The 14,067-nt window shown below is 52.6% G+C and overlaps 1 protein-coding gene and 1 long non-coding RNA gene across 17 annotated transcripts in view; one reads left to right on the plus strand and one right to left on the minus strand.

Annotated features, from left to right (window-relative positions):
* Positions 1–307: 307 nt before the first annotated feature.
* NR2C2 (nuclear receptor subfamily 2 group C member 2) overlaps positions 308–14,067 on the minus strand; it is a 115,920-nt gene continuing 102,160 nt past the window's right edge. For 13 of the 16 annotated variants that reach the window (XM_027957808.2, XM_042236428.1, XM_027957806.2 and 10 more), the window contains 7 exons: positions 12,779–12,912; positions 11,704–11,881; positions 10,714–10,835; positions 9,988–10,127; positions 8,770–8,907; positions 7,372–7,477; positions 308–5,961 (listed from right to left, as the gene is read on the minus strand). In XM_027957808.2, coding sequence (XP_027813609.1) covers positions 5,787–5,961; positions 7,372–7,477; positions 8,770–8,907; positions 9,988–10,127; positions 10,714–10,835; positions 11,704–11,881; positions 12,779–12,912 — 993 coding nt within the window. In that variant the 3' untranslated portion in view covers positions 308–5,786. Of the gene's footprint in view, positions 7,478–7,750; positions 7,860–8,769; positions 8,908–9,987; positions 10,128–10,713; positions 10,836–11,703; positions 11,882–12,778; positions 12,913–14,067 lie in introns of all 16 variants that reach the window. The other 3 variants (XR_003585991.3, XR_006057116.1, XM_060402688.1) reach the window with 3 other exon arrangements.
* On the plus strand, positions 5,747–13,977 carry LOC121817277 (uncharacterized). Its single transcript, XR_009597472.1, has 2 exons — positions 5,747–11,354; positions 11,686–13,977. It is a non-coding gene; the product is annotated as an uncharacterized LOC121817277 (long non-coding RNA).

Genomic DNA, 14,067 nt, shown 5'->3' on the forward strand with positions numbered 1-14,067 from the left:
GAGGGTTTTTTTTTCTACCCCTTGGATAGCAGAGACCCTTCCAGGAAACCTGGCTCTGTGCGTCTGTGCATCCGGCCACACAGGCTGTCTTCTCCAGAAAGGTCTGCGTGGCTTCTGGAAGATGCAGAGGAGACGGTCTCGCCAGTGCTTCCCTTGAAGGTACTTACAGCCCAGCAGACCCTCGAGCACGGCAGGGTGAGAGCTGTATGGCTCTGGCAACCAGGTGCCTCTCTGCCACCTACTGGGCTTCAGGGTTACTGATGTTATTACCATTATGAGGAGAAATGAAGAGCAGGATGTACGTTACTAGTTTTTAATTCACTTTTAATAGTATAAACCTCATTTAGGTAGTAGTATTAAGCCACAACAATAATGCCACATTGAAACAGCATTTAATAAAATGCATAAAGCTAATTCATGCACTGCAATACTCTATATACAAACACAACAATGCAAATTCTTCAAGACTGAAGACATTGATTAGATATAAAATTCAGTTTAAAAAGAACATGCTGTTTTTTAAATGCCATCACGTAAACAAAGCTGATTTCAAGCTACAGCTTTCAACAGATTTTAAACCTGGAATTAAAATGTGATGGCATAAACAATATATTCTATATTGTGAAGGGCAGAGGCTACAGAAACGGTCCCAAGAAAGTAACACGCAAATTTTCCTTTAACACACTTCTTTTAAAAGGGTTGGTAATGCAGGTACATTTTAACAGAGAGCTCTGAACTACAGGTAAAAACTATGGTTGGTACTATGAAAAATGTGCAGCTTTCAGATATAAAACTAGTTGAACACTGGTTCACAAGATAACTGGGAGAACAGAGAGACTAGAAAAATACTCGAGCTCTTGAGTTGTGTGTGGCAGCAGCATTGGAGTCCGTGAGTGCTCTGGTTGTTAAATAATTGATGACATAGTTTTCTAAAGAAAAGCCATGTTTTATATATTTCCAAATGTTATCCAAGTGTTAAGCTTTATCACAGTCTGTCAATTGATAAATATTGCTGAGCCTTTTTTCCTAGCATATCTCAGACATTCCTCACCCCTAAAATACTCTTAAAACTGAGAGTTTATTCCTAGACTAGTTAAGGTAAATAGCCCCGAGGAGAACTTCTGAAGATTCATTTAGAGACTGCTAAGCTTCCACTTGTATTTCGCCTGGACAGCCCCCTTCTATAGTGTGATTGTCACGACAGGTGGGGACGTGGGAGCGGGACGAGGCCTCTGGAGTAGCGGGAGCTCTCACATCAAAGCCGAGGGACGCTGAAGGCTGCACACCCCCCGTCTCACAAAGGCACCGAGGACTCTGGTCTCAACGAGCTATTTTCAAACACTTCAATTTTTTTTTTTTTTTTTTTTAAAGTAACCTGTGGTGTCTCTGAGTTTTCATACTTATCCAGTGATTTCTTTCAGCAGGCCAGTTTTCAACCTTCCCACCATTCAGGTCTCCTGCTAAAGCTGCGTGAGCAACTATTGCTGGGCCCTGGCTCCCGAGTGCGGTGTCTCAGCTTAAAGCTCGATTAACGGGGAGAGTTCATCGGAACAGACCTGCGCAAGGACAGTTTGGCATCTATAGTGTTAAGGTATGTATCTGTACCGGAATGCAAGTTTTATCTGAAATTTTAAAATTCCAGAATCATAATTTATAGAAAGGAATAAGGGCAGTGAATTTTATTCACATGCTACGGGTAGAGAAATAAAAGACCTGTAATTTATATGCCATAGGAGTTAGCTCAACATTCATGCTGACTTTTAAGGAATACTTGTTTTGCAGCTGTGGTGGAGAGAGGGTCATAGGCAGACTCACTGTCCGCTGAGTGCCGGAGCACGTGTGGGTGGGCTGCTTCCACCACACTGGGAGTCATGGCCCACCATGCAGTCTGTTCTCGGTCTTGGACTGAGAGTACATGGGAGCCCAACACCACTACCTGCCAAGGTCCTCCCAGTTAGGCCATAAATAGACGTATAGCAACTAGGTTAAAGATCCCCACCTCGTTTTGGACATTGGGATAAACGAATGTCTTCCAGCTTCCTGGCCCTGGTGGAGGGCAGGGCCGTTCCCAGCCAGGCTCACCCCAAGCAAAGTGTCAGCAAATCCGTCCTGCTGACGGACCAGGGAACACCCATGTCAATGACTGTAGCCACTCTCTCATAGATTCTCTGTAAGACGCAAGGGAAGTCTGGCTATGTGGCTGTGTGTCTGTATACATAATATACACCTATGTACACAAGGCTATATACACTGTACAGACAGAGAAGGTATAAACACATGTACATTCAGTCAGTCATACAAGCCTAGAAATCTGTACACGCATAACGCCAGTGAAGGGACCCCAGGGCTGGACACACAGAAGTGCCTGCTAGTAGGAGGCACGGGTGAGGAAGCCCAGGACCCTGTGTACAAAAGACTCAGACCACTCTCTTATGAGGAGAGGCTGACTCTGCAAACTGACATCAAAGTTAAGACATTTTCAGAGTCACACAATCAGTGGAGAAGGGAAGTGGGACCCTGGAGGATGTGGGTGGCTGTCCTGCCTTGTTGGGCCTTCCCAGGTTTGGAGGGCAGCAGCCTCCAGGGTAAAGATGTGCACATCAGAAGATGCCACCTTCCCTGGCCTAGACTCAGGGGAGCTGAAATGTCACCTATAGCCCCACCGCACGTAAGGCCACTTCCCCTGGAAAATGGGCAGGATGCTCTTAGGCTCTCATCTCTCCTCAGGCCCTGGAATTTGGGTCCCCAGCCAAGGGCTGCCTGTCAGGCCGAGGGCAGGGTGGAAGCAAGAGTGCTCTGCTAGGCGTTCCCCCGAAGGACCAGGATAAAGCCCTAGATACTGCAAGAGCCCAGCGAGTATCTGGCTCTGCCAGCACGACCCTCGCCAGAGTCCACGTTAATACTGACGGATGGGCGATCACACAACACCCAAGAGTGACTGCACAGAGACCAGATCCAAAAACCTGGACAACAGAAGGGCCCTGACCACAGCCTCCTGGCAGAGGGTAGGAAATAAATAATGTAGGCCCCTCCCCCCAAAACCACACCCTTCCTTAAAAATCCTTTCCAGGAATACCTTGGAAAATCCCTGCTTGAGTAATTTGGTCTTTCCCTATGTCATCTGGTTATGTTACATGTAATGAACTCCACACATTTCAACATGTAACTGTCCCCGCTATCTGAGACGCCCCTGGAGCAGAGCCCGTGTCCTCAGGAAGCAGCACCATGCGTCCATCCTCGCCCTCCCTCAGGTGCCCTCGTCCCCTCTGCTCTGCGGCGGGGCCACCAGAAGGCAGGTGTGAATGGGCCGCCAAGAACCCCAATCCTGGCTTGTTTCACTCAGATGCAGAGGGCGCGCTCTCTTCCCTGAATCAGAGTCTCACAAAGTATTAACGGGTGAAGAGCCCTATGAAAGTTGAGGCTTAAGTATTTACTTCCAGTCTCTCTAAATAATTTTTAACTTTGGGCTCCTCTTAATCAATTTGACAGGAGAGGGATGGGCCTGCTGTCAAAAGGTTTGACGTGATTTAGGAGCGGTGAGAATTCAGATAGCGTGGAGCCGAGTTTTAAGGAAAAGACCACTTCAAAGTAAGGCCAAGGCAATCTGGGACACCAAAGAGGGCGTGTTCAGAGCCCAGACTGGTCCACTGGAGTCAGCCATCAGCGGCGTGGGGACTCGGGCGCAGGACCTGGTTAGAATCGGCGATTCTCCCAGGGCGTCCTGTGGGCGAGGGGCATATGCCTATCCCAGCGTTCACTGTCTGTCCGCCGCTCCTACCTTCTCCCAGCCTGTCTCAACAGCACCTTGGCCCAGGTCTTGGCTAGGCTGCCCTGATACCTAAGGCCACCTGAGTGTAAAGGCCTCACAGAGACAGGATGATGCCCCAGAGAGCAGGCCAGTGTTGACCTTCTCACCATCACCGAGAGCTCAGACCTAGAAGAGGTGACACAAGAGGACACGTGTTCCCAGGGAGCTGCTACAGGACCCTCGGACGCGCTCACACCAGAATCAGGACAGATGTGCGCCTCACCATCCATGTGAGATGAGCACAAACGCTTCAGGTGCCTCTGCAAAAACCCCTCCCAAGCAGAAATGACAGACCCACCCTGCTCACTCTCTTGGCCAGTGTCCTAGCTTAATTTTGAAACTTAAGTCACTCTGAAGTTAGAAAACCAAAATGGTAAGCTGGCAATATTAAATCCTTTCCATCATTTTACAGTGGGTACTGCACTTTCTCTAAGACTTGCTTCAAAGCGTGAACAGTAAACTATAATGAGATACAAACAGGAATATCTGTAAGTTGGAGACACTGTTCCCTTAATTCCCACTAATGACTCTTAAGTGCTGCCGACAATTATGGGGTGCCATCTAGTTCTGCCTCGAGCCCATGCAGTGGCCCGGCACCCAGCTTCCCTCCCCGGCGTCACGCCTCCCTGCTGCTCGTCTGCCTTGGGCCTAGGAGGGACCATCTGATCCAAAGGTTTCAGAGCTGCAAACCTGGTCGCACTGTACTTAACCTGGGCCACACACAGTGCAGACACCTGAGGCAGCCTTGCTGTGCTTCCCAGTAGAAATCTGCTGCTTGCTGACAACCGGGGGCATCTGTGAGCACTTTTCTCTAGTAAACTTCCCAATAACTGCATTCTGTTTTAATAAAACGATGGTCACTAAGATGGCTTTGGGGTTAAAGGTTGTTTTGAAGGAGAAGGTAGCCTGCCTTTTCATCCATCATCTATAACACTCCAGGGGTCATCTGTGGACGCAGCCCCGGGGAACCCCAGTGTGCCAGACCAGGAGCATCGAGAAGCCCACTGCCTGAGGTGGTGCTGGGCCTGGAGACGCTGAGAGCGTGGCTCCACCGCGGCTGCTGCCTGGCCAGGCGTGGGGCGTGCACTGCGGAGACAACAGCCCTCCCACCCTCCCCCAAAGACGTGCAGCGGGAGGTCCCGACAAGGGTTCAGAAGGCCCACCTTGCACTTGCTGGGCAGACCACTCCATCTGCCATGGGGGCAGAGGTGATGCAGCGCTGTTTTTTGGTTGCCGTGGGAATTGGTTGAATCCAGTTCTGAGAACCAGTCACAGAGGAGCCTTCGGAGGCCCATCACAGACTGGGGAAGCCAGTCAGCATCCGCTCAGGCCAAGGAAGCTTCTCGTTCAGACCAGCATGCGTGGGGCCCTGCACTGCCACCTCCTTCACGCCTGGGGCTCGGCCGACAGCAGCAGCGCATGCGCGTGGTCAGGAAGGACGCCTCGCTCCCTGAGCAAGTGATTGTCTCCCATACCCTACTGCATTTTCATAGAAACCATTAGCATTTCGGCAAAAGACAGACACAGTTTTCCATCTGCCCTGCACATCGGCAAGGAGTTGCTAACATTATACATTGATAGGAAGTGCTTAGAAAGTGCTAGTATTATTACCCTGGTCATTAGTAGCTATCCCAAGGACATTTTAATATATACACACATACCGTTCTCTTAGGTTCTTTTAGTTTTAATACTAGTCTCTGACATTATAAAACTTTGCTTTTGTTTTTTGCCCTTTGAGAATTTCTGGATACAAACTGAGTTAAAAGATTGTTTAAAAATCTGTTGCTTCATCAAAAGGCATTAAAACATTTCTTATGGCAGGAGAGAATCCTACTAGTCTTTTAGTGGCTACTGTCTGGGACTAACAGATACGGAGAAGCCAGGTGGGAACAGCTGACGTACTGGAGTATTTGCACATACCACACCACCACTACCCTACTGTCTGTGTCTGGGCGGCCCCGGCGGGGCGGGCTGTGCGCTATAGGCTGGCTCCGGTGATCTGGCCGTTATACTCCGCTGTCTCCATCTTGAGGATGTACGGGATGATGCTGTCTATCGAAACATTGCCAATGAGGCCAGTAAAAAACAGCTCTTCCGTTATGCTGGAACTCATCAGCCTGAGTGCCGGCAGGCGGACGAGAATGCGGGCCAACCTGTAAGAGGGGGGTCGTTAGAGGGGCGGGGTCGCGGCACTCCAAGCTTCACGCGGACAGGGCCCATCTGCAGCCCTCGGGACCGAACCAGACCGCCAGTGTCCGCTCGTGCTTTCCTGATTTCAGTAGTCGCTCTTGTAGGAATTTATCGTGAGTGCAATGATGACGTACAAATGTGTTCCCTTCGTTGTTTATAACAACTCTCCCCAACCCCACCAAAAAGAAAAACCTGGCAACCTGTTAACGGAAGGTAGGTTAAACTAACCTGTCTAATCACTACACACATTAAGGAGGAGAATCAAAGTCTATAGTCGCTGGTAAGAATTCCATGACACACAGCTGAATAAAACCAGCAGGATGTGCACCAGCAGGAGTACCGTGTGGATGTGTGTGTGAATGAAGTGCTCAGAAGGTCACCAAAATGCTGACTGCTGACCTCTGGGTACTGGGATTTTAAGTGATTTTATCAATTGAAACTGTTGCTATGCTGTTCTAACTTCCAGTGTTCGTTCAGCATTGTAATTAAAAGGAAAGAGTACGATGTTCATTCTGAAGGAGCCCTAGGAAGGCGCACCATGGCCCTGTCCTGCAGCTCCCTGGGCGTCATCTGAAGCCTCCCCTGGATGGGCCAGGCCACCGGCAGCGCCTGGAGGGGTGGCGCTGGGCCCCTATGAACTGGACCCTGTACCACAGGGCCCTTTCATCAGGAGGGAGATCGTGGCGAAGCTGCGGCATCTCCTCAGCCACGGAAAACGACTTAAAGAACATATACATACTTGCTGAATATTAAGTGAAAAAGATGCTAGCAGAAAACGGATCTTGCTTTGGCAAAAGCTGTGTCTGGCCACGGTGGCGTGCCTAAAGCAGGAGCAGGCTCTCTGCCAGCCAGGCTGGGCACAGGTCTCTCTGGCCCAAACGTGATAAACTTGCACTTGAATAAAGGAATTTTTAAAATACCAATTTACGCGGGGAGTGGATTATTACTTTGTACAACCCAGTCGTGTTTTGTAGGGGTCGGATTCGGTTTGTGTCAGTGGCCTCTTCTGTCAAGCGCTCTAGCTAGCACTGTCTCCTCAGTAGGTGGGGAGCCAGGGGCAGAGCCGCTGACTCTTATGCACTGGGGGGCGGTCTCTGTGAGAACTCATGTCTCACGCACTGTTAGCCCCAAACGAGAGGACAACTCCCAACCCCTTGAACTAGAGGAGCAACCCCAGGTCTTGCCCGCAGTCACCCAGCAACACTGGGACGACCTGGGCTTCCTGATCCTCCGCACTCCCTGTCACCGAGAAAACGCAAGAATTAAAGTGTGATCACACGGAGGCTCTACCGGGCTGCCAGAAGTGGAAGGCCAGCGTAACTGATATCTGCAGCTAGCTCCAGCCTCGCCCCCGTCTTGCCCGTGTGCCTCACCGGTAGGTGTCTTCCGAGTAGGTTTTCTGAACATAGTCCTGCAACTCCATCTGCGCCTTTTCTTGGAATTTTTCAATCTGGCTTGTGCTGGTCAAACCTGGATGATCTGAAGGAAGAAAAGTACCGCAAATTGCCCCTCTGTATTTCGAAAGCCTCGTGTAGACTTCTCAGTACTTATTTTTAATCATACTTCTGGCAAACTTCTCAAGTGCAACACAGTGAGCTCTGGGGGCTGGTCTAGGTCAGAGACTGCTGCTAGAGCTCGGGCCCCTCCTGCTCTGCCGGGACCTGCAGGCTCCCAGGGGGCCTGGCCCCGAGCGGTCACACCAGCCTCTGCAGTCCCACTGGGGTGGCTCTAACCCTGGGGCTTCCTACTTACTCTAGGAAACACATACATGCGGAACCAGGAGTCACCATCTGCTTTCTAGACATGTCATCACGCAGTGTCTCCCGTCCTGTCAGCTATTTCCTCGTTCCTGAGTAGGAGGCTGGGAGGTGTGGGGTGGAGAGGTTACACTGGGTCCAGCTTAACCCAGTGGGCTCTCAGGAGGCTCGAACGGCCGCAGGGCAGTGAGCGAGACTGCCCGCGGCCACTCTTCCTCTCGCCCACAGCCCCGCTGCCTCTTCGCCGGCTGTGACCAGGCCTTTTGGCGTGCCCTGCAGCTGCTGGGCAGGCAGGGTCTGTCTGCTGGAGTATGTGCTCATGTCCCTAAACCTTGGCGGAGAGCAAGACCCAGCAGAGGGCAGTGGGCGGGGCCTAGCTGTCCCTTGGTAGCTACAGGGGATTGGCTCTGGGACCCCCACACAGATCACCTGTTGTCCTTTACGTTGAACATGCATGTAACCTACACGTCTGTCCGTACACTTTTAAATCCCCTCTATATTACTTTTGAACTCCTGGAACATTTTTTCCCTTGCGTTTTTTTTTCTTTTGCCACACAGAATGTAGGAACTTAATTCCCTAACCAGGGACTGAAACTGGCCACCCTGCGCTGGAAGTTTGGCGTCTCAGCCACTGGACGGCCAGGGGTGGCCCTTGAGTATTTCTGATTCACGGCTGGCTGAACTGAATGCAGAACCCGTGGATACAAAAGGCTAAATGGCACACTCAGTTTTGTAAGCTGTGGTCTCATTTGGCCCATGGCATACAAACGATCCTACTCGTTAGGATTCAAATCACGTCCACTGAACACATGCAGTTACTACGACGCTGGGACTCTCAAAACAACTGTAACAGACGTCCTGTCCATGTTAGCAGTTGGCAAAGCACACGTGCTGTGGGAACAGCCAGGCACGCAGCGTGGGGCTCCACACTGCTGACAGCGTGCCAACATGCGCGTGTGCAGAACTATCACTAGCACGGGGGGCCCCGCCGCGAGTGACCACTGCATATCTTACCGGGGCTAAAGAGAACTATAGCTTTAAGGTATGCATACTCATAGCCGTCTATATCCAGTCTCGCCATACTGTTACAGAACTCCTGGAGCTTCCAGATGTGCTCCATGACTTGCTTTATCCGGTCTCCAGAAAGTTTATCTAGAAATCAACACAGACATCCTCTGAGAAAGGCTGTTAAGAACAGTAAAGGAGCTAGCTTCTTGGAGGGACACAGATTGGGAAAAAAGGAGAGAATTTCACTTTTCAATGAAAACCCAGTTATCTCAAGAGCCCCATTTTCCCGCTGCAGGTGAAGTGGCTCTAGGCACCCACACCCGCTCCGCTGTGTGACCCCCGGCCCTGGACAGCGACTCCCTGGGTGGCCCTGTGGCCCGCACCTGCTGAGGCCCACACGCCAGATCCCATCAAGATCAGTTCTTTCCAAGTCTCCGCAGGCACTGATAAACATCTGCCGACCTGAACACCCTGGCCTTTTCTAGCTGCTACGACAGGTTTATTTACTGTTTGACTTTGTCTTCTTGACAGTATCTTGCTGAAGGTAGTGTGATGTTGTTAGAAATAAAACTAAAGCTCATTTGTGAACAAATCTAAAACTCAATAAAATGTTACAGATTATAAAAGTTACCTTTATGTAACTTCTGAAGGAAGTAACTAGAAACACAAAGGTGTGACTAGGTGCCTCCAACATCGGGACACCCAGTGAGAAGGGTGGCGGCTCCAGCTCGGCGGCAGGTGTGGCGCGCAGGGTCAGCCTAGACCCTGGGCGGTGTGGGCACCCAGCAGTCTTCAGGCTGCCGCGGGCACACAGCACACAGGGACCACACACGCTGCTTCCCATCCTGACACGGCCCAGACCTCACACTGCGCCATGCGTCCACCCATGCCCTGCACGGGGGGCCGTGGACCCGGGCCTGAGCCCTAGGGCCCAGCCCTCCCTGGGACCTGGACTCCTACACGCAACCCTGAGGAACCGTGTCTAATCCACAGGGTCCTGAGGGTTTGTGAGCTGCGTGAAAGGGTAACCTGTCCCTGAGGATGGAGACAGAGGTGGTGACTACTCTGAAAACAGTGCAGAATGTCTGCCTCAGAACTCAGCACCTTTCCCCTTTCATCTTCATTACAGGAAAAGGAGCAGCCGGGCAGGAATTCAGACACTAAAGCCGGCGGCGACGTGAACCCCCCTCCGCCCGGGGCGGCGCGGGGACAGGCTGGCCCTACCTTCCTGGATGCTGTTCTGCAGGTGGTTGACGATGGCAGCCAGGATGGTGGAGAGGCTCATGACCTGGGCGCACTGGGCCAGGCCGAGGGTGAAGAGCTCGTTCCAGCAGGCCCGCACCAGGCTGGTGTTGCAGTCCTGCCTGGGGACACGGAGGCAGGCTGGGTGTGGGGCTGCTGCCCCTGCCTCACGCCCCGCACACCCCGCCCGAGTCCCGTCGGCGAGCGTGTGCCAGAGGCCTCTGGAGGGCTCAGGCCTGCTCTCCACACGACTGCCTCGCCTGAAGGCCCTCTGAGGACAGACCACTCTCTCAGCAGCCCTGGGTGGGGCTGGCCCGAGCGACCAAGGGGAGCTCCCAAGGCTAGAGACGTGTCGCCGCCCAGGGAGGGGTGGGTCTCCACCCAGGACAGCAAGGGTGAGGCCCCCTGAGACCGTCTGTCATCTCAGGGGCCCCCATACTGGGGCCCCCACCCTGCCTCAAGACCCAGGGACAACTGCCTCCCGTCCACTCCGTCCCTGCTCTGGCAGCACGCCCGAGGGGCATGGAGGCGGCGCAGTAAAGGTTGGGGGACGTCCCAGCCCTGGCAGCCGAGGTGGTCTCTCGCCACCCATCTGCTGACTGCATTTATTCATCGAGGAACACACTGGAAGGGCCCTCAGACCCCTTCCAGGCCGTTCCTGGAGCCAGGGAGGTCCTGCCAGGGACAGAGAGGGGAAGAGCCACTCACCCCAGGGCCTGGAAGGCGGGGATGGACCTGGCCCAGTGCATGGAGAGGAAGAGCAGGCGTGAGGCCGACTCGCAGATGTAGTGCACGTTGAGGTACTCGGGCATCGGGCTGGGCATCGTGAGCTGCAGGAGAGGGCACACGGCCCAGGACCTGTCAGCACCCAGCCCCGCGCAGACCCTTGGGAGGCGGGCCCACCCAGTGAGCTGGGGTCTGACAGGCCTGGAGAGGCGGGGACGGGGCCCAGCTCATCCACAAGGATGAGGCACCGACGCTGCCTCCCGGCACAGGCACTGGTTCTCAGCAGCTCCACTCTCATCTGCAGGTTCAAATCTAAGTCCAGTGGGAATGGCCGGGCAGGGACTGGCAGGCGGTGTCAGGGAACAGCGAGGGAGAGTAGAGCAGAACCCAGGGGGCCGGGCTGGGCCCCAGGAGCCCCTCTGTCCCAGAAGGGCTTGAATGCCTCTGTAGCTGGAGTTCCCCTAGGGACCCTTGCCCTTCGATCCCTGGGCAACGGCGGGCAAGGACTCACGAGTTCATTCTAGCGCAGAATACCGGGGAACTGAAGACTCACTCTGCAGACCTCGACACTGGGGGCTCAGGGAGCCTGGGAGTGTCCTCAAGAGAGCAGTGAGGCTCGGGAAGTGAGTGCAGAGGGGGGCCCTGGGGACCTGGCCAGCCTGCAAGCGTATCTGAGAGCTACTTTCGGTGGCCCCAGTGGGCAGGAGGGCAGGCCCAAGGGCTGGGAACAACGCCTGTGGGAGCCAAGCGCCTGCCTGAGCTGACGCTGGAGCCAGGCCGTCCCGGGAGAGTGGATGGCAGGGCAGCCCGCCTTGGCCTGTCTGGCAGCGACAGGAGGCCACGCCAGCCTCAGGGTCAGCGGCAGAGCCAGACGGCCAGGCGAGCAAAGATGGGCCAGAAGGCTGCCACCACCTGGATGGGCTCACTTCCAGGTCTGGTTTTTAACCGAGGCAGGCAGGCAGAAGCCCTCACCTTAAACGTGACGTGAGTGTCTGAGAGGAGGGGGCCCTCGACCTCAATGATGGGCGTGGACTGGTCTCTGCTGATGACGTGGATGCCCCCGCCGCCGCTGCCATCGATCCCGTCCGCCAGGCTCGGAGGCGAGGCACTGTCGGTGGTGGTAAGTGCCTTCGCTAAGGTATCGAATGCCCTGCGAGCAGAAAGGGAGCAGGCTCGCACCGTAAGTCCCCTTCTAGGAGGCGCGCCCTAGCTGAGACATCTTTTAGGAAAAGACAGTTAACTCTGCCTGAGAGGAGGAGCAGCGGCCGCTACGCGTGTCTCCACAGGGTCTCAGACACTAAGCTAGATGTTATTTGTTCTCACACATAATTTCTGTTTTTCAGAACTACTCTCCAAGGTGGAATTCCCTCCATCTCAGAGATGTGAAAGCTCACTTTGCCAAGACCACCAGGAGTTAAGTGGTAGAATGGAATTCGGCCTAATTCACATTCCGCCCTCTTTCCGCCGGATCCAGACTGGCACCTTCTACCACACCACAAGGGAACCTGAGGACCGCTGCCCCTGAGCGGCCCCCGCCTGGCCTGGCATGACGGGCAGGAGTGGCAGGTCCAACAGAAAAGGAGCAAATGCACAGGCCAGCTGCAGGGAGTGTACCCTGGCAGGGGGCACAGGCGTCCAGCCAGCTGGTACCATCTCACCACCAGTATCTGTCCACCCTGAGGGATCTATCTCAGCTCTGGACTCACTACTTGAGAAAAACAGGCTGAAACAAAAGCGAGAAAGGGGCTGCACTACTGATATTTAGGTCCAATAAACAGTGACAAGTATGCCTGGACCTGTAAGGTTCCCCTGAAGTACTCAGTCCCCTTTATCATCTGGAATGAAGTTTTCAGACTATTTTGTACCACATAACCTAAACAGGTCCACAGCCCTGTAGTTAAGACGAAGAAGACAGACATGCAGGGGCCCTGTGACAATTCTGCAACCTGTCATTAAATACAGGGTAGGCATCAGGATGCTGCCCCCCACCCTCACAGAGCAGTGACTGTGTGTGTTGGGAGGGGCCTCCACTCTCAAGGGTTCGTACCGAGTAATCTCACTCGCAGACTGGTCCTCCGGCTGTATTTCTGAAGTGTCACCATTGTTAAGGGATTCACTGAGGTTGGCGAGGGAAGTGACTACATTTGCCAATGTGCCCAGGGCTCCCTGGCTTGTTTCAGCCTGTTAACCAGAAAATAGTGATATTAAAGATGGACATTCAACATGCCTCTCAGGAAAGTGAGGGCATAGTTTTGTTCTAAAAGCAGCTTCTATGGAGGCGTGACCATGAGTGCTCTTGGGCTATCAAACAGCTCTGTCTCTTGATTGTGATGCCAGTTATACAAACCTACACACAAGATAAAGTGACAAAAAAATGATGGGTAAAATGACATCCAGATAAGCTGGATGTCACCAAAGTTTAAACCTTTGTGCTTCAAAAGATTATCAATAAAGTAAAGAGACAACTTCTCTCCTCCCACACACAAAAGACAGCCCACAAAATGGGAGGAACTTTTTGCAAATTATACATCTGATAATGGTTTAGCAGCCAGAATAGCTAAAGAACTCTCACAGCTCAGTAACAGAAAGACAAATTAGTTAAAAACGCAAATAAAAGCCACAACGAGATGTCACACCCACTAGGATGGTCACAGTCAAAAGACACATAATACTGAGTGCTGGCGAGGACGTGGAGAAAAGGGGAGCACAGTGGGGACAGAAGATGGTGCAGCTGCTGGGGAAAAGCCTGGCAGTTCTTCAAAAGGGCAAACGTGCAGTTGTGACACGACCACAGCAATGCCACTCCTGGCACGTATGTAAGAAAAGCTAAAATATACGTGCACAAAAACACTTGGACACAATGTTCACAGCAGCATTATTCTTAAGAGGCAAAAAGCAGAAACAACGCAACGTTCATCAGCTGCCAAATGGATAAACCACGACACAGCCGTTTAACGGCACATTATTGGCACTGAGGAGGCGTCGACACGGTTGGGCCTTGAGAACATTACACTACGAGAAAGCAGCCAGGCCCAGCGGCCATGTGCCACATGGCTCCCTTTAGACGAAAGGTCCAGCACCGAGAAAACCACAGTGAGAGCGTACACGAGCGGCTGGCAGGGCTGAGAGTGGGAGAAGGGGCAGTGACTGCCTCGTGGGTTCAGGCTTTCTGTCTGGGGTGATGAAATGCTTTAGAATCAGTAGGAATGGTTGTAACAATTATGTTAATAAACTGAGAACCACGAATTACATGCTCAAAGGGTAAATTTTTCTGGTGTGGGAATTAATATCTCAATTTTTTAAAAAAGCCAAAAAAAAAAGATAAATCAAGGTACA

The sequence above is a fragment of the Ovis aries genome, chromosome 19 (genome assembly GCF_016772045.2).
Source record: "Ovis aries strain OAR_USU_Benz2616 breed Rambouillet chromosome 19, ARS-UI_Ramb_v3.0, whole genome shotgun sequence".
In the NCBI taxonomy this organism is placed as follows: Eukaryota; Metazoa; Chordata; class Mammalia; order Artiodactyla; family Bovidae; genus Ovis; species Ovis aries.